Source organism: Mus musculus, chromosome 12, assembly GCF_000001635.26.
Source record: "Mus musculus strain C57BL/6J chromosome 12, GRCm38.p6 C57BL/6J".
Taxonomy (NCBI): domain Eukaryota; kingdom Metazoa; phylum Chordata; class Mammalia; order Rodentia; family Muridae; genus Mus; species Mus musculus.
The window spans coordinates 59199190-59224398 of NC_000078.6; the positions used below are offsets into that span (position 1 = coordinate 59199190).

Consider the following 25209-nt stretch of genomic DNA (forward strand, 5'->3'; position numbering starts at 1 on the left):
ATGGAGATTGTATTAAGATAGCAATATTAAGACAGCAATATAGGGACTTAACAAGTATTTAAAAGGGGCAATCATTTTTGCATTTAATAAAGTAACGTTAAAAATAAGTGCCTTTAAGTTTGCAGTATCAGTAAGGTGTACTAAACGCACAAGGACGATGGGATTTTTTCAGTATCTTTGCATTTTCTTTTGATGGGTCTCAGGTAGCATGGAGTCCACACTGTCTTCAAACTCACTATGCCACAGCAGGTGACTGTAGTGGTTTGAGTAAGAATGGCCTCACTAGGCTCAGGTTTGAACACTTGGTCTTCAGTTGACAGAACTGTTTGGGAAGGATTAGGAGGTATGGCCTGTCACTGAGGGTGGGTGTGGTGGTTTGAATGAGAATGGCTCCCATACTTGAATACTTAGCTGTGTAGACTGTTTGGAAAAACTGGTAAGTTTAGCCTTGTTGAAGGGGGTTTGCGGTTGGGTGCTGGCTCTGAGGTTCAGAAGTTCATGCCAAGCCAAGTCACTCTCTGGCTGCCTGCCCTATGCTGCTGTCTCGAACTTGTGCTTCAAGATGTGAATTCTCAGGTGTCCCTGCTGCCATACTTTTTCCACTGTCATGGACGTTAACCCTCTGAAACCGTGAGACCAATGAAACAGTTTCTTTAATAAAATGCCTTGATCATGGAGTTTTGTTAGGGCAACTGAAAAGTAACTAAGACATTGAGCTTGACTTTTGATCTTCCTATCTTCACTTTTCAAGAGCTGGGATTATAGGGGTGTGTCATAGTGCTTGGCTTAGTATCTGTTTTTAAGCTTGCCTTTTCTAAAAGGGAAAGAAAATAAAAATCTCTAAACTATGCAGCCTAAGTTTTTTATTTAAACATAGACACTCACCAGGGCGTGGTGGTGGCGGCGCACACCTTTAATCCCAGAACTTAGGAGGCGGAGGCAGGCGGATTTCTGAGTTTGAGGCCAGCCTGGTCTACAGAGTGAGTTCCAGGACAGCCAGGGCTATACAGAGAAACCCTGTCTCGAAAAAAACAAAACAAAACAAAACAAAACAAAACAAAACAAAACGCTGGGCGGTGATGGCACCTTTAATCCCAGCACTCGGGAGGCAGAGGCGGAGCATTTCTGAGTTTGAGGCTAGCCTGGTCTACAGAGTGAGTTCCAGGACAGCCAGGGCTATACAGAGAAACCCTGTCTCGAAAAAACAAAACAAAACAAAACAAAACAAAACGCTGGGCGGTGATGGCACCTTTAATCCCAGCACTTGGGAGGCAGAGGCGGAGCATTTCTGAGTTTGAGGCTAGCCTGGTCTACAGAGTGAGTTCCAGGACAGCCAGGGCTATACAGAGAAACCCTGTCTCAAAAAACCAACCAACCAAACAAACAAACAAAAAAACAAAACAAAACAAAACAAAAAACATAGACACTTTGAGCATTTTATATACAATAAAATTCATCACAATAGTCACTTTTTAATGCTTTATTCATTGATTAAAAGAATATACATTTAACATAAACCATACAACATCAGTCATCAGGTCAAACATTCAGCTGGTTTCCTTACAGTTTCTGTCAGGAGTTATTTTATCTGATCACATATACAAGATAAAATCTCACCACATCTGGCATTTACACACACTGTGCCAGTGGATTCACACTACTGATGTACATATAAAATCCGCATGGTATGTGCTCACTGGAGACAAAACAGTGCACACCTGTCAAAAGGTCATTTAATATAAGATGGTAAAACCATTTGTAAAACATATAAACTTTTTCCATAAATAGAATCATATCTGGACATCTGTTGCATAAATTGTGTTTCCAAAGCTTACAATAGAGCAGCCAGGTCTCAGCACTGCTGGGCACCCACGTTGGCTACTCACTTTATTATTGCAGACTGTCCTTAACATTAAATGCACAACATTCGTACCACTTAAAACTTGGGTCAGGTGGAAGTCTCACAGAGACCACGTCTGTACCGCGGTTGCCCTGAAACAGTTAAATTGGCTTTTAAAGCCTCTCAGATATAACAAGGTTTTAAAACATACTTCATGGAATGTTCTTCATGTATCATAGCAGCTCATACCTGGATGGAACAAGCTTTTGGTTTTCCTTTCTCTCCTTTACATTCACTATTCACAGTGAAACAGGTGCATTTTTTTTCTTTTTTTTTTATGTTTTTTTTATTTTTTATTTTTTCAGAGTTCTGAGGTTGCTGACTGAGCCACAGCACAGCTGTGTACCACAGGTCGAAATTCGACCTTAAATATTACAATCTAGCAGTATCTGGCTGGCCACAGCTGGCCAGCCCCTGCCAGCATGTGGGCACTTCTTCATGTAAATCTATTCTTTGGCAGCTGACACTTGCGCTGACAGAGAGAATCCAGTGACTTGTTAGGGATTTCACGACTAATGTTGGTTTGCAAGCCTGTGCATTTACAGTTCTGTGCTTTGACTTAGCCTCAGAGGTTTCCCTGGAATATGGCTCCTTTCTTCTCTACTGTTTTGAAATCTGGGCTAAACAAGCTAACTTTAATGTAACAGATGAAAAAAATTATGTCAGATATAGTTTTAAAAATCCAACAATTTGAGTGTTCGTGTCTATGTAAATACATTTAAAAAAGGATTAAGCAATGTCTAACTTATACTATATGAAATTCAGAATGGTAATTGGCAATATCAATTATTATATAGGTAATAAAAGTTAAACTCAGCTTTCTGTTAAAGATAACTCATTTGGGATACTATCTTTCCTTCTATTTCAAACAAAAATCAATGAGATGCTATCAGAATACATAGATGCAGTGCATTGCATACAAATCCACCAGGCTATGGATATTTATATATATATGTATAAAAATATTTGGCTCCTGAGCTCTGGATTCTGACAAACAAAGAATAAAAATGTCAAAAAGGCAGAGTAACTCAGTGAAAAACAGTTAGCCAGTAACCTCAGATAATCATTGGCTGTATGTCCTTAAGGTCTGCTAACAATCCCATTAACCGTGAAAGCCCTATACAGTGTCACTTTGAACTTCTAAAACCAATACCCAACTACGTTCTTTGATCAAGAAGTAGAATATACATTTATAATTCTATAAAGCTAATACTGATTAAACACAGCACAAAAGGATTAGTTTCCACTAATGAAAAAAAAAAACATAATGGGACCCTACTTGCATATGTAGCCACAGGAATTATATATTTTAAAAAAGCTAAATGTCTTCGCTGAAGCTTTGCATCTCTCTGTAAAAATGACGATTTGGTTCAGTGAAGACACTGAGTGATTCAATGTCCAAGACTGCGTGCCAAGACTGACCAAGGCCCAGTGATACCTGCTCAATAAGGTTCTGTACTGGATCCACATCCTGGTCGGCTAGTTCACCTTGGTCAAAATCAATGCTTTCTTCGGTGACTTGAAGCACTTTTAGGTCAGAGCCCCGAAGACGAGCAATGGCAATGAGGTTGTGCGCCCACACGGTGTAACCTTAAAGACAAGCAAAGGCAAGTCTGTCACTCTCTTGTTCCGTCCTGTCTGATAGTCAGTCTCTCCTCAGCAAGTGCTTGCTGCGAAGCTTCCCATCTGCACTTACCATGTGCTCTCCCTCAGAACACAACGAGAATAAAGAAACACGAGTATCTAGGAGTGTGTACTGTCTCTAAGAACACCACACAACTGTGACCTGTTAAGTGGTGTATAATCTTATTCTGGTATTTTACTCAGCAAAACAGAAGACATTTAAAATATATAAATAAAACTTTAACTTTGGATAATGACGTATCACAAGGAATAAATTTCATTTTCAACATAAGTATCAACAATATACAATAGCCTGCAGTTTTTCACTGTAAAATCATTCTCTATGGTGTCTCACAGTCATAGTCACAAGTTTATGACACTTGAAACTTTAAAGTTAACTGTTCATTATCAGAAGTCATGGAACTACTCCAGATAGAGGTCCCGTCTGGGAAAGGGTAAGGGGGACAGATGATAGGCAAGCTTTACCTATCTAACATCTTTAAAGAAAAAAAATGTAATAAAATGGCTGGTTTAAATTAACTTTTAAATAACTTGATGTTTGCTGATCCCCGTTTCACTTCATACATTTTTTTGTGTGTGTACTGTATAAGCGTGTATGCATTTAAGCGTGTTTACATGTGTGTGGGTACACATGAATAGGCCTGCCTGTGGAGGACCCAAGATGATACTGGGTGTTGCCCTGCTTGTTCTCCATACTTTATTCGTTGAGCCAGGATCTTGAAATGGAGCCAGAACTCAACTGGCTCATCTAGCTAGTCAGTTGGACCCAGGGTCAAGTATGGGGTTTGAGGTTGCCACCAAGCATGGCTATTATGTGGGATCTCAACTCTGGTCCTACATTCGCACAATAAGCATTTAGTTCACTGAACCATTTCTCCCAAGAACCCCTTACTACTTTTAATATGGACCTGTTTCTTGCTACTATCTGTAATGCATGGCCCAATTATGAAGATGTGAAAATCACAACTGCAGGCTAAGAAAAATGGTTTCTAAAACAATGAAAGAGATAGCATAGAGAACCTAAGATATTCCTTGCTTGTTTTGTTATTTTTAAACAAGGACTCACTCTGTAGCTTAGGCAGGGCTAGAACTTACGTAGCCCCTCAAACTCATGACAATGTGTGATACCATTTTGACTAAGTCATTTTTATAGATTATTTTTGTAACTGTCTTCGAAGTAAAATATTCTTAGCTTATCAGAATAGCAATTCCATTCAAATGAAAACAGTTCACACACTAAGATGAACGCCTAAGAAGTAAACATGTACCTAAACAATAGTTATTTCAACAATATTGTAAATATACCGACACTAGAATCTAAAGGATGAGACTGTACATATACCAGCCATACTTTCCCTCCTTCTGCGCTTAGTTTAGGATCTTCAGACTGGAACAAACATATCCATGACAGCAGGTGGACACAATCTATTTACTTAGCAGTAGCAGGAGAAAAGCACTCTGAGGAGTGCTCAGAGTACTCAGGGCCGGGATACAGCTTTCTACTTGTAAGATATTTACTAGCATAAGCTATTTCAGGAATGATGTTAATATAAGTTAGAGTGAACAAAAGCACATACCATGAATTGCCAAAAGGGTGAGCTTTGTGCACCTCCATGCTAACAAAACCAATGGATCTTCGTTTCGGTTGTCACTAAGATCTGGAAAACCAGATGTGTCAATCATATCATTCATCAATATAAAATGGGTAAGGAACTTGTCATACTGCCTGGATATAAGATCAACAATAGCCCCTGAGACACAAGTGACGTAGCTGTCAAAGTGAACCCTCTCAAGTGGTATACTGGGTTTCAGAATCTTTAGCATGTCTTCACTTTTAATATCAAAAACCATTAGATAGACCCGAAGGCTGGAGCTCTTTCGTGACAGGGCTTTCCAGTGCTCATCATTTGGCATGTTGTCTAATGACTTGAGCATCACTGAAGCATTGTGGACCAGAAGAGACAGTCGCTGCAAAGGCACATGGTTGCTATCGGTCAAGACTCTCGCCATTTCAGCTGTAAAGTCACAGAAATCCAGGGCAAGTGAGCGTAGATTTACAAACCGCTCTAGTTCCACTGCAGTGATCAGAGTGCTATTGCCAGGAATGTTGTTGTCCAGTAAACTCAGGTGTTCCATGGTGTTGGCAATTGGGTTAGACAGAGACGACAGTGATGTTGGGGTTACTATTTCCAGCATAAACCCACAGGACAGCCATTTTAGTTGCCTACTATTGCTCAGTATTTCTTCAAACAGTTGTTGAATTCTACAAGGAAAATGTCACAATTTTGTCACTAGTACTCAGCATCAATTTTTTAATGGTGACTTTACATGGCATTCACTGTTGAGATACATTTCTTCTCAATAATTGATTTCTATTAACTAAACCTACAAATGCAATTAAAATTCACATTACAGTATAATAAATAAGATACATTATTTTATTTTATTTATTAAGATAAGAACATGTAGAAATGCTTCTTATCTTAGGAGAATAATATTTTTTATACTAATATGGAAGACTGATATATATGACTTATTTTATAACAAAGGCAAATGAAGAATTAACACCTCTAAGTAGCAGTAAGAGACTGTGTGCAAGAGATTTTGTTCTGCAGGGAATCCAGTTTCATTTCCCAGCACTCACACAGTGGCTTGTAACACCTGCAATTCTATTTCCAGGGGATCTAACTCCCTCTTCCAACCTTTGTGGGAACCAGACATAAATGTAGTGCATATATACATATTCAGGCAAAACACTCAAACACAAGTGAAATATTAAGAATTTATACCCCAATAATTACCCAGCAAGCTATATGATTTATCCTAAAAGAGTTAGGCCATGTGTCATATAACTATTACTAAAACGTATGGTTAAGACGTTTCTAGGACATATAGTCTACCCCAACACATGCACACTCCTTCCCTCCCTCCCTCCTTCTGTAATGTGTGTGCGCGCGTGCATTTGAAGGTCTCTCAATCAGACCAGAGCTTGCTGAAAGGACTAGTCAGCTGCTCAGCTTGCTCTGGGGATTCCTGGTCTCTGTCTTTCAAGGTTAGAACAGGTAGTCTGCCACGCCCATACTGCATTCATATGGGTTCTTCATGGTTATGGGTTAGGTGCTTAACTGCCAAGCCCCATATATTTTCTGAAAACAAAAACCATTCTTGATTGTGTCTTGTGATTTCTAGAAAAGAGCTAGACTAATTAATTAGCACAAGCCTCTGTAGAGCTTACTGTATGACTTACTGCTTAATCTTCTTGCCGTCAGGGTCTACCCTGCTGAGGTACGTGCTGGACAAACTTCCTTGCTGGTGTACAACACTTATGTCTCCAAAAAGACTAAACTTCTGGAGATTCCTATGGGAGAAAATGGTTAAAATTATTTTTTAAATGTTTAATGATACACATACATACTAAAATATGTAGAAGGACATTCTAGAGGAGCTTCCACTTTCTGACTCACTTAGACTCCAAATGAGCTTCACACTGCTATCCATGCTCAGCCACACAGTATGAAGAAACAGCATGCATGTTAAAGAAGCTGGACCTGATAAAAAACTCGTACTCAGGCTTTACTGACTGTGGAACACAGTGACTGAATCCAAATACTGATCTTACAGGCTTCATGCAAATAATGTGCAACACTAGGAACTGAAACCCTTTAAGTTATAAGAGATGTCAATTGTAAGAACTCAAACAAGCCGTAAGTCGGAGGAGGTGGCCCACACCTTTGATCTCAACACTAGTGAGGCAGAGGCAGGCTGCACATTCAAGGTCAGCCTGGTCTTCAAAGCTAGTCCTAGGACAACCACCAGGGCTGTTACAGGCAGAAACTGTCTCGAGAAGCAAAAAAATTCAAACCAACCAACCAAAAAAAACCATAAAACCCATCCACACACAAACACCCCCCAAACCCCACACTCCAACCCCAAACCAAACCAAACCAAACCAACTAACCAACCAAAAAAAAAAAAAACCAGAAAAACAAAAACAAAAACCCATAAAACACACCCACACCCCAATACCAAACCAAACCAAACCAAACCAACCAAAACTTGTCAAAAGGAAGTGCTCAGAGGATAAGAGTCTATAAAGTAAAATGATGTCACTTTCCATTTTTGCCAGGAGTCACCAATCCCAGTGTTTTCCTCTGCCATTCAACTTCCACTGTGACTATTACAAGCCCATAAGTGTGTGGGGCAGTAAAGCACACAGGCAAGAGATGTTTACCTTTGCCAAGGCAAAACAGAGATAACAGGAACTATTTTTAAAACATGTATTTAATTAAAAGACTGTGATTCAAAAAAGACTTTTAAGCAGATGTGGTGGTACATGCTTGAAATTCCAGCACATGGGAGGCTAAAGAGGAACTACCACAAACCCAAGACCAAAGTGCTCCACAGTGAGTTACAGGACAGTCTATCTCAGAAAAAGAAAAACATGCCAAAAACAAAGCCAATAAAACACATATCGAGTTTGAAAGAACATTGCAACCAACACAGATGAAAGATGAATTGCATATGAAAGACGTTCATCATTTATCAAGGAGGAAGTTAAAACCACAGTAAGAATGTGGTTTTACCCCGGAATAGCTAAAATTACAAAGATTCACAACACCAAGTGTGGGCAAAGATATGGAACAACTAGATCTCACACCAAGTGTGTACATTTTGCTGAGAGTGAAAAATGATACACTCTTAAAATAGTTCAATTTGCTAAAAAGTTAAGATACAGGTTAATAATTCCAACAGGAAGAACTTATTCAAGAGAGATAAAAGCATACATTTATATAAAGAATTAGATTCAAAAGCTCACAGCACCTTTATTCATAATAGAAATAAAATTAGAAACAATTTAAATATTATCCAGTTGGTGAATAAACACATCATTAAGACATCTACACAATGGAATAAACAATAAAAAGTTCATATATATACTATACCATGTATATGAAGCAAAAATATAACAATTACATTTATTGTATTATTCTATCTGTATGAAATTCTAGAACAATTGAACAGTAGGGTTAGGTCATTGTTTCCTTAGGGCTAAAGATGGTGGACAGAGTAGAATTTCTTTGCCAAAAATAGTTCTACATGTTGAATTTGATGGTCATATAGCAGAATTAATCATTAAACATTTCTTCAACTATACTTTTTAAAATGAGAAAGAGGTAACCTGTGTTCCTTCCAGTTTGCACCTGTGCAGGGAGCAGAGTCTCTCTCTGCTCTGGATCCTCACCCATTCAGTCCACACCCAGAGGCAGCATGACCCCCAGGAGCTCTGACACAGCCAGGATCATAAAATCATAGGATCACAGACTCACAGGTTCATGGGAGGGACAGGCTCCAGTCAGAGACAGAGAAACCAGTTAACACTAGAGATAACAGATAGCGAGAGGCAAGAGCAAGAACATAAGCAATAGAAACCAATTCCACTTGACAACATCAGAACCAAGTTCTCTCACCACAGCAAGCCCTGGATACCCCAACACAACAGAAAAGCAAGATTCAGATATAAATTCTCATCTCATGAAGATAATAGAGAACTTTAAGAAGGACATAAAAAAACTCCCTTAAAGAAATACAGGAGAGCGCTGGAGAGATGGCTCAGTGGTGAAGAGCACTGGTTGTCCTGAGTTCAATTCCCAGCAACTATATGGTCACATACAACCATTTATAATGGAATATAGATGTCCTCTTCTGTCATGCAGGCATGCATGCAAATTGAGCACTCATATACATAAAATTTAAAATCTTTTTTTAAAAAAGAGAAAGAAATATGGGAGAACACAGGTAAACAAGTAGAAGCTCTCAAAGAGGAAACACATAAATCTCTTAAATAAATACAGGAGAACACAATCAAACAGGTGAAGGAATTCAACAAAACTATCCAGGATCTAAAAACGGAAATAGAAACATTAAAGAAAACACAAAGGAAGACAACCCTGGAGATCAACATCAATGGACTCAATTCCCCAATAAAAAGACACAGGCTAACAGACTGCATATGTAAACAGGACCCAGCATTTTGCTGCATACAGGAACCACACATTAGTGTCAAAGACAGATACTATCTCAGAGTAAAGGGCTGGAAAACAATTTTCCAAGCAAATGGTCCAAAGAAATAAGCTGGAGTAGCCATTCTAACATCGAATAAAATACATTTTTAGCCAAAAGTTATCAAAAAAGATGGGGAAGGACAGTACATATTCAAAGGAAAAATCCACCAAGATAAACTCTCAATTCTGAACATCTATGCCCCAAATGTAAGGGCACCCACATTTGTAAAAGAAACTTTACTAAAGCTCAAAGTACACATTGAGCCTCAGCAATAATAGTAGGAGACTTTAACACTCCACTTTCACCAACTGACAGATCATGGAAACAGAAAGTAACCAGAGACACAGTGAAACTAATAGAACTTATATGAACCAAATGGATTTAACAGATATCTACAGAATATTTAATCCTAAAACAATATACCTTCTTCTCTGCACCTCATGTATCTTCTCAAAAATCGACCATATAATTGGACACAAAATAAACAAACACCAACAGACACAAGAACATTGAATTAATCCCATGTATTGTACAGGACCACCATAGACTAAGGCTAGTCTTCAATAACAAAAACAACAGAAAGCCCCAATACATGTGGAAGCTTAACAACTATCTATTCAATGATAACTTGGTCTGGGAAGAAATAGGAAAAAGACATTAAAGACTTTTAAGGATTTAATGAAAATGAAGGCACAACATATCCCAACTTATGGGACACAATGAAAGCAGAGCTAAGAGGAAAACTCATAGCCCTGAGTGCCTCCCTTAAAGACATTGGAGAGATCATACACTAGCAGCTTAACAGCACACCTGAAAGCTCTAGAACAAAAAGAAGCAAATACAAGAGGAGTAGACAGCAGGAAATAAATCAAACTCAGGAATGAAATCAACCAAGTAGAAACAAAGAGGACTATAGAAAGAATCAATAAAACTAGGAGCTGGTTCTTTGAGAAAAAAAAAAACAAGATAGATAAATCCTTAGCCAAACTAACTAGAAGACACAGAGAAATTACCAAAATCAAATTACCAAAATCAGGAATGAAAAGGGAAACATAACACGAAGAAATTAAGAAAAACATCAGATCCACAAAACTGTAAAATCTAGATGAAATCGATGATTTTCTAGACAGATACCAGGTACCAAAATTAAATCAGGATCAGATAAGTCATCTAAACAGTCCTATAGTCCCCTAAGGAAACAGAAGCAGTCATTAGAAGTCTCCCAACCAAAAATGCCCAGGGCCAAATGGTTTTACAGCAGAATTCTATCAGACCTTCCAATACCTAATACCAATACTCTTCAAAGTATTCCACAAAATAGAAACAGAAGGAACACTACCCAATTCTTTCTATGAAAACATAGTTATACTGATAATACTCTGATAATCTAAACCAAAGACACAACAAAAGAGAACTTCAGTTCAATTTCCCTTATGAATATCAATGCAAAAACACTCAATAAAATTCTTGCAAACCGAATCCAAGAACACATCAAAAACGATCACTCACTATGATCAAGTAGGTTTCATCCCAGGGATGCAGGGATGGCTCAATATACGGAAATCTAGCAATGTAACCCACTTTATAAACAAACTAAAAGAAAAAACCCACATGATCATCTCATTAGATGCTGAAAAAGCCTTTGACAAAATACAACAATCCTTCATGTTAAGTGTTCAAGGCCCATACATAAACACAATAAAAGCAACATACAGCAAATCAGTAGCCAACATCAAGCTAAATGGAGAGAAACTCAAAGCAATCTCATTTAAATCAGGGACAAGACAAGGCTGCCCACTCTCTCCCTACCTATTCAATATAATACTTGAAGTTCTAGCCAGAGCAATTAGACAACAAAAGGAGATCAAAGGGATACAAATTGGGAAGGAGGAATTCAATATATCACTCTTTGCAGATGAGATAATAGTATACATAATTGACCCCCAAAATTCTACCAGAAAGCTCTTACAGCCGATAAACAACTTCAGCAAAGTGGCTGGATATAAAAGTAACTCTAACAAATCAGTAGCCTTCCTCTACTGAAAGGGTAAATGGGCTGAAAAAGAAATCAGGGAAACGACACCCTTCACAATAGTCACTAATAATATAAAATATCTTGGTGTGACTCTAACCAAGCATGTGAAAGGTTTGTATAAGAATTTCAAGTCCCTGAAGAAAGAAATTGAAGACTGAGATGGAAAGATCTCCCATGCTCGTAGATTGGCAGGATTAATATAGTAAAAATGGCCATCTTGGTAAAAGCAAGATCTACAAATTCAATGCAATCCCCATCAAAATCCCAACTCAATTCTTCATAGTTAGAAAGAGCAATTTACAAATTTATTTGGAATAACAAAAAATGCAGGATAGCAAGAACTATTCTCAACAATAAAAGAACTTCTGGTGGAATCACCATCCCTGACCTCAAGCTGTACTATAGAGCAATTGTGATACAAACCGCATGGTATTGGTACAGTGACAAGCAGGTAGATCAATGGAATTGAATTGAAGAACCAGAAATGAACCCACACACCTATGGTCACTTGATCTTTGACAAAGGAGAAACCATCCAGTGGAAACAAGACAGCATTTTCATCAACTGGCTCAACTGGCAGTTAGTGTGTAGAAGAATGCAAATCAATCCATTCTTATCTCCTTGTATAAAGCTCAAGTCTAAGTGGATCAAGGACCTCCACATAAAACCAGATATGCTGAATTTAATAGAGGAAAAAGTGGGGAAGAGCCTTGAACACATGTGCACAGGGGAAATTTTCCTGAACAGAACACCAATGGCTTATGCTCTTAGTTCAACAATTGACAAATGGTACCTCATAAGGACCCAGATATAGCTGTCTCTTGTGAGACTATGCCGGGGCCTAGCAAACACAGAAGTGGAAGCCCACAGTCAGCTATTGGATGGATCACAGGGCCCCCAATGGAGGAGCTAGAGAAAGTACCCAAGGAGCTAAAGGGATCTGCAACCCTATAGGTGGAACAACAATATGAACTACCCAGTATCCCCCCAGAGCTCGTGTCTCTAGCTTCATATGTATCAGAGGATGGCCTAGTCGGCAATCAGTGGAAAGAGGCCCATTGGTCGTGCAAACTTTATCTGCCTCAGTACAGGGGAACGCCAGGGCCAAGAAGTGGGAGTGGGTTGGTGGGGGAGTGGGTGGGGGGACTTTTGGGATAGCATTGGAAATGTAAATGAAATAAATACCTAATTAAAAAATTGCAAATCTTCTGTAAGACAAAAGACACTGTCAACTGGACAAAATGGTAACCTGTGGGGAGCCGCCCTCACATTCGCCGTTGCAAGATGGCGCTGACATCCTGTGTTCTAAGTGGTAAACAAATAATCTGCGCACGTGCCAAGGGTAGTTCTCCACTCCATGTGCTCTGCCTTCCCCGTGACGACAACTCGGCCGATGGGCTGCAGCCAATCAGGAAGTGACACGTCCTAGGCGGAGGATAATTCTCCTTAAAAAGGGACGGGGTTTCGCCATTCTCTCTTGCTCTCTCTTGCACTCTTGCTCTCTCTTGCTCTCTGGCTCCTGAAGATGTAAGCAATAAAGCTTTGCCACAGAAGATTACGGTTTGCTGTGTTCTTCCTGGCCGGTCGTGAATGCGTGTAAGAGTAACCTACAGATCAAGAAAAGGTCTTTAACAAGCCTGCATCCAATAGAGGGCTAATATTCAATATATACAAAGAACTCAAGAAGTTAAGACTCCAGAGAATAAAATAACCCTATTAAAAATGGGGTACAGAGATAAGCAGAGAATTCTCAACTGAGCAATCTCCAGTGCCTGAAAAGCACTTAAAGAAATGTTCAATATCCTTAGTCATCAGGCAAATGGAAATCAAAATGACCCTGAGATTCCACCTCACATCAATCAGAATGACTCAGATCAAAAATGCAGGTGACAGCAGGATGTGGAAAAAGAAGAACACTCCTCCATTGCTGGTGGAACTGCAAGCTGGTAAGCCATTTTGGAAATCAATCTGGCTGTTCTGAGAAAACTGGAAATAGTTCTATAGACCCAGCTATACCACTCCTGGGCATATACCCAAAAGATGCTCCAAACACATAACAAGGACAGTTGCTTCACTATGTTTCTAGCTGCCCTATTTATAAAAGCCAGAAGCTGAAACATGCCAGATGTCCCTCAACAGAGGAGTGGATACAGAAAATGTGGAACATTTACACAATGGAGTACTACTCAGCTATTAAAAACCAACAACTTCATGAAATTTGCAGGGGAATGGACAGAACTAGGAAATATCAGACACATAAGAGCCAATTCTCCAGCCCTAAAGCTTTCTTTTTCTGAGGAGGGTCTCACTGGGTTTGGATCCCAGCACCCACAAGGTGACTGACAGTTGCCTGTTAACTCCAGTTTCAGGGGTTCCAACACCCTCTCTGGCCACATGGTGCATAGATATACATGCAGACAAAATACTCACACATACACGACTGAAAAATTTAAAGGAAAACCCACAACACAGCTTAAAAAGGGAGATCTGATATTTGCACACCATCAGTGCTGGGCAAGGAAATAACTAGGTTATCTGTGGTCTGTCTTATGAGAGTTATTGTAGTCAAATTTCACCTCCAATAAGAGCAATAGCCTCTGAATTTTTATATCCACAAGCCCCAAAGGTCTCCTCTTTCCATCAAGTAACAACTCTGAGAGTCAAGAGTGTGTCCTGAGAACTGCTTATGTCCAGGATACTAATTCATAGACACGAGTCTATGTGAGGAAAGTGTGTGGGTTCTACCACACAAGAATACTGAAGCCCTTTACACTGGGACTGAGACCAACATGCTGGGTATGACTGAACACTTTAAGTGTCTGTGCCCTGACATGTCAACACAGACTGCCTTGGCTCTGCTGCTTTGCAGGCATTTTCCATGCCCATGCCCACATTAGCACAGAAGAGAACCTCTGGTATGAGAAGACATTTACCATAGTTGATGTCTGTCTGTCTATCTATCTATCTTTCCTTCTTTTTCTTTTCTTCCCTCCATCCTTACTCTTGCTTGAGATAGGGTCTCTCTATAAAGCCCTGGACTGTCCTCGAATTTGATATGTAGAGTAGTCTGGCCTTGAACTCACAGAGGTCGACTTGTCTCTGCCTCTGAGTGCTGGGATTAAAGATATTGCCACACCTGGCCTTGTTTTTATTTTTCTATGCTTTTAATTAACTCTTTGGGCTGCTTCTGAATTGTTGTTACTATGTCTGCTTTCTCTCCTTTGAGTAGCATTGAGGATTAACACCCCAAGAGAAATCTTTGATTAAGACGATTAAGACCCTATGTAAAAGACACAGATCCCAATAGATGTACAAATTTGCAGTGAAGAAACACAAGAAATATAAAGGCAATATAAATGCTTTAGTAGTTCACTCCTCAATAACTGAGTCAAATATACCAAAATGGTTGAAAAACTAAGGAATTAAAACACTTAGTTTTAAACATATTCAAAATGAAAAGAAGATTCAAAAGGCATAAGGAAGCCAATTCCAGACTAGGATGAAAATTTCAACAACTTGTATAAGAAATTCAGCCAAGGGAGATTCTAAAAACCACTCAACACTACCCCTCCCTTATGGAAACTTTGGAAATGAAAAAGCTCAGTAAAGCTTAAAACAAATTTGTTAAAACAAATTTAGCCCAGTGGGTGGCATATCCTATGAGCCCAGGGGTCAGCACACTAGATCAAGTAGAAGAAAGAATATCGAGGATTAAAGCAAGGTTGAGATTTTACTCTCATTGAGCTCTTCTGGGAAGTTTGATTAGTCCCTATTCACAGTGACCTTAAAGTTATCTTTGGGGAACTCCATTACCATATCATTTTAAGGTATGGAGTCGTTTGGGAATGCACAGACTCACCTATTTTCTCCATCAGCACTACTTCTTGGGCACTATGAATTGGTCAGTCCCCACATAGTATATTTATTCTATAACGAGCCATTTAAAGTACGTAATAGTCCGTGAGCACATCAAGATGAAAGCTATCTCATACAGTATTTGTTAGGTGCTGGAGGACATTTTCTTTCAAGAAAAGTAAGGCTCAAGTTTGTTGAATTAATGGACCTTTAAAAAATTTTTTTTTAAAAAAAATGAGATAGTGCTGAAATTTAGATGTGGATTATTCTCAAAGTCCATGGTTAAAGTAGGCTTGAACATCCATTCTGGATGGTGGTGGAAAATTTAAAAGTCGGGATAAAAGCAACAGGGCAAATGACCATGGGCATTTAACTAGGGTTGCTGACACGAGTAAGGTGGGATGAGTCAACATTTTAATAGTATTTATTTAATTTAAAATCTCAATAAACTTATGTGGCTAGTGGGATCATACTGGGCAGACAACAATATTAGAGCCAACAATAGCTCAACAGACTAAAACCTTCAAAATAGTAATTGAAACTATTATTTTTTTTGACAGGCTATCTTTACGTAGCCCTGGCTGTCCTGGAACTCACTCTGCAGACCAGGCTGGCCCCGATCTCACAGAGAGCCACCTGCCTCCACTTGCCAAGTGCTGAGATTAAAAACACACACCACCAAGTCTAACAACTCTTTCTTTTCATTAGTTAATTTAACTGAAACATATGTTATAGGAATAAGAAAAGCTGACTAAGACACAGGATAATGAAGGAGATATAACTAGAAAGTAGCCAGTCTACACACTAGGAAGGAGAGGCAAAGCCTAGAACTGTAAAGAAGAAAACCCAACCCCACATATTCTCTGGCCTGGTGCAATGTTCCAATTCAGAAAAGCTTACATGCAATGTGCACACAGAGAAGATAAACATCAATTATACAATATTATTATGTCAACATGTACTGTTAAAAAACTACACCTGCCTAGGTGAGTCCGGGAATCACACGAGATTCAGGGAATGCTCCTAAAGAGAGTATTTTTTAGTAAGTAAGCTATTACATATTATCCCAAATCTTACTGATAACTTACACAGTTTTCATTTTTCTTAAGTATGAAGTACAGCATTTCAAGACTATAACACCTTGACTACAAGCTCCAAGTGTAGTTCTGAACTGGTTTTGAATGTGGTAGAATGTCTTACAGAACCACGGCAGAGTCAAGTTAATCCATTTAATACCATTTAAGTTGCAGATGGTGGGGCTCACATTTAATCCCAGCACTGTGGAGGCAGAAACAAGCGGATCTCTGTGAGTCTGAGGCCAGCATGGTTTACAGAAAATTCCAGGACAGTCAAGGCTACAGAGAAACCCGGTCTTGAAAAGCAAAAACAAAAAAATGCCATCACCGCCCTCCACCCCCCCAAAACATTTTAATGAGCTCTTACTGCAGTTCCAGACAAGCAGGAGGTCTTGGCCTCCTTTAGAAAAAGATTTCTGAAACCCTGTGTTTTATTGGCAAAGAGGTACTCTTTATTGTTGATTATCATCTGTTCTTAACACATTCAATACCAGTATGGCAGCCATAATCACTCTGACAAATCAAAACAAGCCAACTGTTATTCTCTCAGAAGATCAGTACCACTGATTATACCCTACAACTCTAGGTTAGCATAGCTCTTTTCCTGTGGGGCATGACTATGCATTGAGTAAGGCAATTCAGCACAAAGCCCGGAAGCGGAATGGCTGATACACTTCTGCTTAAAAAATGGCAGAAATCATAAAGCAAGAGCATTATAAATGAAAAGAATGTATGTTTACACTTCTTATTAGTTATTAAGTTTTTGGCGTACAGGAAGCACTCGGTTCAGTTCCCAGCAGCACTTAAACTGGCAGTGGTTGAACACACTTGTACTTCAACACTAGAAAAACAACAAAAAAACTTCTAAGTGACATTGTTAATACACTGTTTTAGGGTTGTAGTTTTTAATCACAGAGTCACAAGTGTCACTAATAGTTAAAAGCACCTATCAACTAAGCCACACCCCAGTCCAATATGATTTAATTTAAAAAGAGACAACATCAGTACAAATACGAATGTCCATAGTGAACACGCTACTAGGCACCACAGTGTACTCTCTCGTGGACAACCAACAGCTGTGAGCAGAAGTGAAAGCAGACTCAGAAGGGCAGACACACAGGGTTTCACAAACAAGTTACATTAGGATAGAAACTTAAATGGTAAGGATGAAAGAAAAAGAATTAAAGACAAAATGTGGTACAGTACTGTTGTGTATATATGCTATAGATCCATCCATAGATGATTAAAATACCAAAAAGAACTAGGCACTGAGAAGTTCTTACTTGAATCAAAGGCACTATGCCCTCCCTCCCGACTTTTTTTTTTTTTTTTTTTCAGGGCTGGTTGATTACAGAACAAATCAGCTGGTCTCTAGCTATGCTCAACTTTGAGAAAGCCCCGAACCTGATTAAGAAAAATTTTAGCTTTGGTTATCTTAACAGATAAAATCAAAGCAAGGAAGTGGAATGGGTTCACGTGAAAGCTTAGGAAACAGGGCACTGGAAAAAATGGAGCCTTGTTCCCATAAATAATTTTTTTTCTTTTTTTTTGATTTTTTAAGACAGGGTTTCTCTGTGTGGCCCTGGCTGTCCTAGAACTCACTAACTCTGTAGACCAGGCTGGCCTCGAACTCAGAAATTCACCTGCCTCTGCCTCCCAAGTTCTGGGATTAAAGACGTGCACCACCACACCAGGTCTTGTTTTGTTTCTTGAGGCAGGAGTTCACAAAGCACATGCTGGCCTTGAACTTGCTCTGCACAAGATGATGACCTTGAACTCACTTAAGCTCCCTGCCTCTAGCTCCCAGGTCCCGGGATTCCAGATCTGTATCATGCCTGGCTTCCATACACAATGAGGCTAGAATACTTACAGTTTAACCTATTTGAAGCAGGGTTTCTCTGTGAAACCCTGGCTTTCCTGGAACTCACTCTGTAGTCCAGGTTGTCCTCAAAGGCAGAGATCCTCCTGCCTTTGCCTCCCAAGCTCTAGCTTTAAAGGCGTGTGCTGCCACCACCCTGCTTAAACTCTTGATTTAATTATAGATCACGAAAATATGTATGACACATATGACTTAGTATTAATCACAATCTATTCTCAACTCTATTTAACATAAAGATGGTGGGATATAGATTGTGGAAGGAAGGACACTGCTTAGAGGAAAACTGCCACACAACAGCATGTACATCACTTGACCTAGTAAGCACCCAGTTCTGCTCTCTACAGTACAATATTTTCTGCCCTGACCCTAGCAGTGTTGGAATGTCCAATCACTAATAATTATTTGTAAACTGCTGCAATTATTTTTCTTCCAAATTAAGAGTGACATTGTAAGTTTGGAATGAATATCCAGATAAAGAAAATATAAATATGGTTTGGCAGGCACTAGACTTTCATAGGGACTCTGTGCTGGAGTCCGAATATGGGCCATGAGCTCTAGGTGGAATTACACTAAAGTCCTGATGCACAATGAGTCTCATACTTAACCCCCACAGTATGCCCAGCTCCTTTATCCCACCCCAAGTTAGGTAGCGTTACTTTTGTGTGAATCACTGGGAGTAAGTCCAGCCTGATGGTGTATGGGATGCGGCTTCAAGTCTGACAATTTTCCTCCCCTAATGATTTTAACTAGCACTCCTCCCAGTCTTTGGACATGGCCCAGGCTAGTAAAACTATTTCAGGTAAGAAAAGGACTGTTAAAGAATTCTTATAGGTTAATTCTTGTAATCATGGACATCAGCAAGGAAACTTACTCACCTCGTCACTATGAATTAATTACCCATCACCAATGGTCAAATTCAGAATCAGAAAACCACCTTATTTTTTTGTACAGGCCTCACCCTTAACTCACAACTTTCCCACGCATAAGATAATGGCATTGCCCAGCAGCTCTAGCCCATGGACAAGAACGGATGAATGAAAGCATGCCTGAGACGCTCCAGGAGTCCCGTTATCACCTCTTCTGTCTCCGGAAATAGTCTGGTCAGGAACGGATAGCTGCACCTACACAAGGCCATCCTGAGGCCGGCCGGCACACCCCACGGGATCTTTCCCAAGGCCAGCGGAAGGCCAGACCCTCTCGGTCCCCACGCAAGCCTACCTGTTGTTCCGGATGCTGAGCAGCACGCACAACACCAGCTCCAAGTAGATGCGCAGTACTTCCAGCCAGCGGGAGGAGAGCTGCAGGGCCTCCCCGTCTTCCCCTCCGGTGCCCGTGTCGGTGCCGCCGCCGCTACCGCCGTCGCCCGGGCCGCCGCCTCCGCTCAGATAATTCTCCGCGGCGAACTCAACCCGCAGCTCCCGCACGAACCAGCCGCACTTGCGCATGAGGAACTCTAGCCGCGGCTGCTCCGCGGGCGAGACGCGGAGGCAGATGCGGAGCTGGGGCCACAGCGCTGGGTAGAAGAGGCACTCCCGCCAGTGCGAGCAGGAGGCCGAGGCCCGCAGCCGGTCGGGCGCCGGCAGAAAGGAGAAGATGTGCACGATGAGCTCGCTGGGCAGCGACGCGGCGCCGGCCGCCTGCCCGCACAGAGCCATCCGGCTCGGCCGCCGGCCGCCCGTCCCCGGCCGCCTGCGCAGTCCTCGCAGCAGCCCCCGCAGCCGGCGCAGCTGCAGCAGCCGCAGCCGCTGCCGCCGCCGCCACCGCACCAACCGGGCGGCCCCGGCTCGGGTTCGCGCTCCCGGCGGTCGGGGTTGCGGCACTGACAAGAACAACAACATCAATGACAAGGAAGAAGGGGGCGGAACCGTCGTGCGCCTCGGCGGAACCAAGTGCACTCGGACCGGCTGAGAGGGGGGAAAAGCTGGCGCGGGGAGGCCTGCACGCCGCTGACTTTCCGTACCGCAAGCAAGTGCTCCCCGGCCGGCCCGGGCAACGACCTCGAAATCCTCTCTCGAACGGACCAGGGATGCGGAGGCGACCGCGCTGCTTCCGAGGAAACCGTGGTTCTCCCGGTACCCGGACGCGGAGGCTCGGTAGTGGTAGGGACTGAGAGTGACGTCACGGCGACGGGCGGAGCCTGGCGCGGCTTTGCGAGACTTCCGGAACCGGGGGAGCTCCTGGTTGCCTGGATCGCGCGGCACGTGACCGTTGACGTCAGCGACCCGGGGCGGGGCTAGAGGCGTGGGGGCGGGGCCACTCTGGGCGTCCCTCGCCGGGTAGGTCTGGCCCTTGCAGCGTGCTCGAGGCGGAACCCCGGCGTGCTGCGCTAAGTCCCGACGCTTTCTCATTCGCTGGGCTGAGGTCGCGGCGCCCGAGGGCTCGCACGCCGGCTTCTTTTTACATCTTGTTCAGAGCAGGACAAAATCGGCTTCCCAGGAAAGGCGGATCGTGGCGGCACGCGGACCTTCCTCTTCCGACGTGCGGAGGCCGCACACGCCCCATTGCTGAACCAGTGACGGCAGCGCCACCTTTCGTCTTTAGAGGGGCAGGAAAAAAATGGCTAACGATTTTCATCTTGAGGGCTGGTACCCAGACTTAAATGCTCTCTGAACCCTTGTCTGCAAAAGTTCTGTATAATTAGTATGTTTTATTAATAGCTAACGATCACTTAGTGGTAACATCAAATTAGGAAGTTAAGACAGGTTTTAATTTTCAGTTTCTTAAAGTCATTGAAGTGTTTGTGAAGAGAGCTGTGGATACCTCTTCAGTGTACCACTGTACTTCTGTAACAACACACCCCTGTATACAAAAGTAACATGGATGAAATAAAGTAGCTATTTTGATAGTCTCTGATACTCCTACAAATAAGTTGGAGAGGAGAGCTTTTCTTTAGTTTGGTGCCCCCAAAGAAAGGGATTTTAAAAACAGCCCTTCACGTTCTCAGCATGCGAAGTATCTCAGTCAAATTGTAGGAAGCAGCGATATCTAAAGGGTTAAGAGATTTTTTTTTTCTTTTCGTTTTTCGAGACAGTTTCTCTGTGTAGCCCTGGCTGTCCTGGAACTCACTTTGTAGACCAGGCTGGCCTCGAACTCAGAAATCTGCCTGCCTCTGCCTCCCGAGTGCTGGGATTAAAGGCGTGTGCCACCACGCCCGGCGTGGTTAAGAAATTTTATGTCTGCTGCTTCAAACCACACTAAGAAACTAGCTAGTCTAGATATCTTTAGCTCTGTGATGTAACAGCAGACCTTCTGTCACATTTCTTTTATACAGTTTGGTGTCACGAACCTAGTAAACTACCAATAATAGTATTTTTTTGTTTTTGTTTTTGGTTTTTGTTTTTTGTTTTTTGAGACAGGGTTTCTCTGTATAGCTCTGGCTGTCCTGGAACTCACTTTGTAGACCAGGCTGGCCTCGAACTTGGAAATCCGCCTGCGTCTGCTTCCCGAGTACTGGGATTAAAGGCATGTGCCACCACGCCCGGCTCAATAATAGTATTCTTTTACCTCTAAATTTACATCAGCTCAGTTGGTACTTTGAATAAAAAATGTATTCCAGGTAGGTCATTTCTTTGAACCCTTGTCTGTAAAATTCTATGTAATTACCGTTTTATAAGCATTCAATGAACATTAAGTGGTAACAGTAAATCAGGGAATTAAGACTTGGATTTGGACTTCAGTTTCAAAGTCATTTAAGTATTTTGAAGAGAGCCGTAGACTTCTGGAGCTCCACTTTAGTTTACACCTCTGTTATGGCTATTCTTGGATGCCAGTGTGACTATATCTGGAATGAAGTACAATCCAGAAATGGAGGGCAAACTTGTGAAAGATATTCTGCTTGGTTTGAAGTGGGTAGATTTACTTCTAGTTGGGACCTTTGAGGTGAAAGACAAGCCTGATTTGGATCTTGAGACAGGAAGACACACCTTTAACCTGGGCCACATCTTCTGTTGGAAGTCTACATGTGGGGCTGGAGAGATGGTTAAGAGCACTGCCTGCTCTTCCAGACGACCTGAGTTCAATTCCCAGCAACCACATGGTAGTTCCCAACCATCTGTAATGGGATCCGATGCCCTTTTCTGGTGTGTGTGAAGATAGCTGCAGTGTACTTACATACATGAGGTAAATAAATAACTCAATCTTTAGCCAGGCAGTGGTGGCACACACCTTTAATCCTAGCACTTGGAAGGCTAGGTAGCACTTGGTAGGTGGATTTCTGAGTTCAAGGCCAGCCTGGTCTACAGAGTGAGTTCCAGGACAGCCAGGGCTACACAGAGAAACCCTGTCTCGAAAAACCAAACTAAAAAAAAAAAAAAAAAAAGAAAGAAAGTCTATATAACTTGGAAGATTGGAAGAAGAAAGGTTCTGCTCTTTGCCTGAGTGCTTTCTCTTGTAGCGCATTCATTTTTTCCCTGGCTTTGGAGCCTACTTTGGAATTCCAGAATATACAGACACCCAGTTGAGACACTTCCAGCCTTGTGGGACTGAACAGCTACTAAATTCTTGGACTTCCCATTCACAGCTAGCCATTGTTGGATTAGCTACACTGTAGTCTGTAAGTCTTCCCAATAAATTCCATATATATGGAATATATATAAGGTCTGTGACTCTAGAGAACTCTGACTAATACAACCTCTATAAAAACAAATTACATCACAGGTGGCAAAAATATTTGAATATTTACTAACATTCCATATTTAAATTAAATTATTTCCCAAAATAGGTTTTATAGATGCTTTGTACAAACCAGGATCCAATTAAGGGCCACACTTGCATTTCTTTATGTAATTTAAAAGTTTATTTTCCTCCATTAAATAATCTGGGAAGTATTTTTGCTTTTTTCCTTAAATGTCCTCCTCTTCCTCTAGCCATACACTTAGTAGGTCTGACAACAATTCATGATTCTTGCCTAAATCAGTGTTCAAATGGTAGTAACTTTCTTTTCCATCATTGCATCTACAGTTATTAGTTTGCATTATTCTGTTGAAGAATAGAAAATTACTGGCCTCTTGTGAAAACATGAATTTTTTACCTCGGAGCCCACCCCCTCCCATCTAGAGATTGTAACACTCCTAAACTTTTCACCCCAAAACTCCTCACCCTAAAGTTCGAACCCTCCCAACTAAAAACTGTTCCAAGAACATTTTTGAGATAAAGGCCTCCTAGAACAACCTCAAAATGAACCAGGTACTCCTTAGTTACGTAGGTTCCTTGATAGGACATGACTCCTTAGTTACGTAGATTCCTTTGGCAGAACTCCCTAGTGATGTAAACTTGTACTTTCCCTGCCCAGTTCTCCCCCTTTGAGTTTTACTATATAAGCCTGTAAAAAATTTTTGCTGACCGTCGATTCTCCTCTACACCACTAGGTGCCGCTAGGTGTATGAGTTTCGACCCCAGAGCTCTGTGCTTTCATGTTGCTGCTTTATTTCGACCCCAGAGCTCTGGTCTGTGTGCTTTCATGTCGCTGCTTTATTAAATCTTGCCTTCTACATTTTATGTATGGTCTCAGTGTCTTCTTGGGTACGCGGCTGTCCCGGGACTTGAGTGTCTGAGTGAGGGTCTCCCCTCGAGGGTCTTTCATTTGGTGCATTGGCCGGGAAACAGCGCGACCACCCAGAGGTCCTAGACCCACTTAGAGGTAAGATTCTTTGTTCTGTTTTGGTCTGATGTCTGTGTTCTGATGTCTGTGTTCTGTTTCTAAGTCTGGTGCGATCGCAGTTTCAGTTTTGCGGACGCTCAGTGAGACCGCGCTCCGAGAGGGAGTGCGGGGTGGATAAGGATAGACGTGTCCAGGTGTCCACCGTCCGTTCACCCTGGGAGACGTCCCAGGAGGAACAGGGGAGGATCAGGGACGCCTGGTGGACCCCTTTGAAGGCCAAGAGACCATTTGGGGTTGCGAGATCGTGGGTTAGAGTCCCACCTCGTGCCCAGTTGCGAGATCGTGGGTTCGAGTCCCACCTCGCGTTTTGTTGCGAGATCGTGGGTTTGAGTCCCACCTCGCACCTTGTTGCGAGACCGTGGGTTCGAGTCCCGCCTCGCGTCTGGTCACGGGATCGTGGGTTCGAGTCCCACCTCGTGCAGAGGGTCTCAATCGGCCGGCCTTGGAGAGGCCATCTGATTCTTCTGGTTTCTTTTTTGTCTTAGTCTCGTGTCCGCTCTTGTTGTGACTACTGTTTTTCTAGAAATGGGACAATCTGTGTCCACTCCCCTTTCTCTGACTCTGGAGCATTGGAAGGAGGTGCGGGTCAGAGCCCACAACCAGTCGGTGGAGGTCAGAAAGGGTCAGTGGCAGACCTTTTGCGCCTCCGAGTGGCCAACGTTTGGAGTAGGCTGGCCACCTAAGGGTGCTTTTGACTTGTCACTAATCGCCGCCGTCAGGCAAATTGTTTTTCAGGAGAAAGGGAGTCGATGTGGAATCTGACCCCGTCAGGAAATAGCATTTGGCTTGGCTGGTTGTACAAGTCCAGGCGTGGACGAGTGTGCTTAGAGATACTGGTGTCTTCTTTTTCTCTGTTGCTATCTTGTTTTTGTTTGTGGTTTTTGTCATGAGACACAGACACTGTATGTCAGAGGTAAAGTGAGATCCCTCCCTGTCTGTATGTCTGTGTGTCTTGTTCACTTGTGTGTCCTCCATTGGACCACCTTCTGATTCTGTTTTGTTTTTGGTTTGTCTGGTTTCAGGTCTGGTTTTGGTCCCAAGGAGTTGACTGATTATCTTGGTTTGGTTTTAGGCCGGTCTCAGGTTCTGGGGCCTTCC

General features: G+C 41.9%; 1 protein-coding gene across 2 annotated transcripts; it reads right to left on the reverse strand.

Moving 5' to 3' along the window:
- Positions 1 to 1465: 1465 nt before the first annotated feature.
- Positions 1466 to 22772, reverse strand: Fbxo33 (F-box protein 33). Of its 2 annotated transcripts, NM_001033156.4 has the most exons (4): positions 19671 to 20294; positions 6792 to 6902; positions 5122 to 5807; positions 1466 to 3490 (listed from the first exon to the last, which is right to left on the reverse strand). In NM_001033156.4, exons 1-4 carry the CDS (start codon positions 20288 to 20290, stop codon positions 3219 to 3221), a joined length of 1689 nt encoding a protein of 562 aa, NP_001028328.2. In that variant the 5' UTR covers positions 20291 to 20294; the 3' UTR covers positions 1466 to 3218. The 2 variants fall into 2 exon arrangements, with proteins under 2 accessions (NP_001028328.2, XP_017170672.1); XM_017315183.2 differs by lacking the exons at positions 1466 to 3490; positions 5122 to 5807; positions 6792 to 6902 and adding an exon at positions 14617 to 17414 and having other exon boundaries at positions 19671 to 22772.
- Between the last annotated feature and the right edge of the window lie 2437 nt (positions 22773 to 25209).

Excerpts from the sequence above, each read along its gene's own strand:
- Fbxo33 (NM_001033156.4), bottom strand. The coding sequence starts at position 20,290 with ATGTTGTTGTTCTTGTCAGTGCCGCAACCCCGACCGCCGGGAGCGCGA. Across the intron at positions 5,808-6,791 it reads GACGGCAAGAAGATTAAGCA|AATTCAACAACTGTTTGAAG; the intron begins GTAAGTCATACA and ends TTTTCCTTGTAG. Across the intron at positions 3,491-5,121 it reads CACCCTTTTGGCAATTCATG|GTTACACCGTGTGGGCGCAC; the intron begins GTATGTGCTTTT and ends CTTGTCTTTAAG.